General features: G+C 33.8%; 1 protein-coding gene across 2 annotated transcripts; it reads left to right on the top strand.

The window, feature by feature from the left end:
- The first annotated feature begins 623 nt into the window (after positions 1-623).
- Positions 624-2,582, top strand: LOC127097725 (high mobility group B protein 10). 2 transcript variants are annotated; one of them, XM_051036221.1, is made up of 6 exons: positions 624-842; positions 1,018-1,093; positions 1,300-1,471; positions 1,623-1,727; positions 1,827-2,032; positions 2,101-2,582. In XM_051036221.1, exons 1-6 carry the CDS (start codon positions 676-678, stop codon positions 2,404-2,406), a joined length of 1,032 nt encoding a protein of 343 aa, XP_050892178.1. In that variant the 5' UTR covers positions 624-675; the 3' UTR covers positions 2,407-2,582. The 2 variants fall into 2 exon arrangements, with proteins under 2 accessions (XP_050892178.1, XP_050892177.1); XM_051036220.1 differs by having other exon boundaries at positions 1,617-1,727.
- The last annotated feature ends 648 nt before the right edge of the window (positions 2,583-3,230 follow it).

Below are 3,230 nucleotides of genomic sequence, written 5' to 3'. Positions count from 1 at the left end.
TCTTTCAAAATCGATTTGTAAAGCGATGAATGTCATTTTATATAAACTATTTCATTGTTCTATCTTCAATCAATAGGACTTGAAATTTTTCTAATATATATCTTCACGCCCAACATTCTTTTAGACTTGATATGTGGATTTAAACGATTGACAACCCAAAATCCAATTGATAGATTCTTATACAATATTAGAATTTGAAATAATACGTTCTTACTAAACCTACTTATAACTGTATAAACTATTTCAATACACTTAAATCTCCCATTTTCAAATAAAACAAGACATAACATAAAATATCATTGAACAAAAATATAATTAAATAAAAACATAATTGAATGTTCCTCGTTTATTTCTGTATCTAAATCAAAAGTATTATTTTTACTCATCTAATTCAAAGGTATAGGTTCTGTAAGAATGTAAATTAAAACTTCTTTTAAATTATTGTATTGTTTAGTACTTTTTTTACATAATAAATATAAATAAAAGAAGAGAAAACAGACGAGTGGCACGTATGTTGGGGAAGTGAGCATAGCTGTCATACAGGAAAGCAATCAAGTGTCGATTTTCCATTGTAACAAAGTCCATATACATAACATAATGCTCTCCTTTTCAACAATGCACACTCAAACAGCACAGAAAAAGCAAGTGAGTCTAGTTGGTTTCTATAGCTCAAACATGGAAGGCGAGGAAGAAGTGGTGAAGACGATGGTTTCATCATCACAACCAGAACCAGATATCCAACTCACCAATGTTGATGTGAAACAGTACTCTTCACCTGATGACTTAGAGAGCTTCTACGTCAAACTCACTGACCTGTTGGACTCCTCTGGATACACTCTCATGTATTAACTCATTTCTTATTTCTGCTTCTCTTTTTCCCTTTTGCTATATTTTTCTTTAATCTGCATTTGCATGTGTTTCTGGAGGGTTATTTTCGGTATTTTTTATTGTTCGGCTTGGTTGCTCAAAAATTGCATGCATTTATAGTCTATATTTTGTTTCAATTCTACTCGACAGTTTGAATGTCCGAGAAACAAGGTTAGACTTGTATCTGTTTTACATGGAGGTCACCAAAAGAGGAGGTTATCACCAGGTACTTTTCCAGTTATATATACATTCATCTTATTAGATAATGACACGATTTAATTTGTTCTATTTATTCATATGTTAATTTCTCCTTAATGCATGTCTATATATTATATGTAGCTTTCACTTATTTGCACATTAAGTTTATTAATCCAAATATATTGTGTCTAATGTGTTGTTATGGATTGGTTGTCTTGTCTTGAATGTTTCCAGGTTGGTAAGCAAAAGAAATGGGGTGAAATAGTTTCAGCACTAAAGCTGGAAGGAAACAATGCAAGGTTATGTACTCAAGTTCAAAAGCTCTATGCAAAGCTTCTATACAAATTTGAGAAACTTTACTTCTACAGGTTACCTGCTTCTCAAACTCCAACTGCTAGAACCAAAGGTTAATCTAAGACACTCATTTGTGTTTATTTTAAGTATATATATTCATTGTATTCATTTTTGTTGCATTTTGGTACTAAGTTGAATGTGTGTTGTTTAACCTTGAATAATACTTTCTTTTCTCAACACCATCAAATTTTTGTAAGGTTCAGGTAAAAGGAAGCATGGCTCAACCACAAGTTTATCCCAATTAATGGATCATGGAGATTATCCGACGGCGGCAGAGATATCTAAGGACTGCCCTATCAAAGTGACAGGTTATAAGGATCAAGAATGTTTATGAGAGCAAAACTTAAGTGTTTGTATTTGATAACTGAATTTACTAAGGTTTCAACACATGTTTGTTACTTATGCAGCAATACCTGAAGTGCTCCTACAAACACCATCAAAGGACAAAGAAAAGAAGAAGAAGCGAGGTGCTCCAACGGGACGAAGTGGATATCAAATTTTCCTCAAGCAAGAATGTGCCCGATTAAAAGTTTTTCGTCAGGACATAGATGGCAAAGCTATCCTGCGCATGGCTGTCGATGAATGGAATAAGTTGTCAGACATTGATAAACAGGTACAATAGATGAAATTGTTTTCGCTTGGAATTTTCCACTTCTAAGTTCTAAGTACTTTTTCATGTAGCCATATTTGGAAGAAAGCAAGAAGATAAAGGAACAAAAGAAGGAAGCAATGATGAATGAAAATAATAAACAGAAGAGCACTCAAGATCTTAACAAGGATGAAAAGAAGCTTAATGTGTGTAGTGGTGACTACTACTGTGTAACTTTGCAACCTCAAGCAAATGATCCTCTGGTGAACAATGCAGCAGTGGACTTGGCTTCTAAAATGACAGAAAAAACATCCAAGGATCCCTTCTTCCCATTTGATTTGGATGCTTATCGTTCTGTCGATTTGCTAACTGGATTAGCAATCGGAGAACCCAAATAACTGTACTTGTTATTGGGCAAGTCTCTTTTGGTTTTTGAGGCATTGCTATTGCATGTAACTGTGCATCAAGTGGTTTTCCTTTTTTTTTTACTCAAACCAAGCTAAACTGCTTTGTATTTTAGAGTTTTGAAACAGCAGCAACCAAGTTTGAAGAATAGATAGCAATGTTTGCACTAGGGAAGTATGCCTATAAACCATATATATAACTTGTGAAGGCTTGTCTTGTAATGCTAAACTTTGTTGGCATGGTTAACAATTTTGTATATAGAAATCTACCTTTATGCTAAACTGTAACTATAAAACATTGAGATGAGCCTCTGATGAAATCAACATACCTTGCTTTTGGATAGAAATTTAGGGGATGAAAAGAGGTAAGGATGGGTAAAGAAGTTGTCATCCGTAATAAAATATAAATAAAAGAATGAGAAAATGTAGAAGAGTGGCACGTTTGCTGGGAAAGTGTGCATAGCTACTGTCTCAGAGTAATCAAGTATCAATTTTCAAATAGTCCACTCAATCAAACATCAAGGAAAAGGAAAGAAAGTGGATTGAGTTTAGTTAGTTTCTAGCTCAAACATGGAAGACATTCAAGACAAGGAAGAGGTGAAGACGGTAGTTTCATAACATTCAGAGTACTCTTCTCCCGATGACTTAGAGACCTTTTACGCCAAACTCATTCACTTGTTAGACTCCTTTGGATTCACTCTCATGGAACTTATTTCTTCATTTTACTTCTCAATTGCCCTAATCTTTTTCTCTTAAAAGTTGGCCACTCATATTGTAAGAAGAGAGACCATCAATAAACAAATATCCGACTTTAATTT

The sequence above is a fragment of the Lathyrus oleraceus genome, chromosome 6 (assembly GCF_024323335.1).
Source record: "Lathyrus oleraceus cultivar Zhongwan6 chromosome 6, CAAS_Psat_ZW6_1.0, whole genome shotgun sequence".
NCBI lineage: Eukaryota > Viridiplantae > Streptophyta > Magnoliopsida > Fabales > Fabaceae > Lathyrus > Lathyrus oleraceus.
The sequence above is the reverse complement of the archived record's forward strand: the minus strand, read 5'-3'. Positions and strand labels throughout refer to the sequence as shown.

What these genes read in the sequence shown, in the direction of transcription:
- LOC127097725 (XM_051036220.1), top strand. Translation starts at nt 676, where the DNA reads ATGGAAGGCGAGGAAGAAGTGGTGAAGACGATGGTTTCATCATCACAA. An exon ending in TCCAACTGCTAGAACCAAAG is followed by an intron (nt 1,472 to 1,616) that starts GTTAATCTAAGA and finishes AATTTTTGTAAG; the next exon opens with GTTCAGGTAAAAGGAAGCAT. An exon ending in TGTCAGACATTGATAAACAG is followed by an intron (nt 2,033 to 2,100) that starts GTACAATAGATG and finishes TTTTTCATGTAG; the next exon opens with CCATATTTGGAAGAAAGCAA.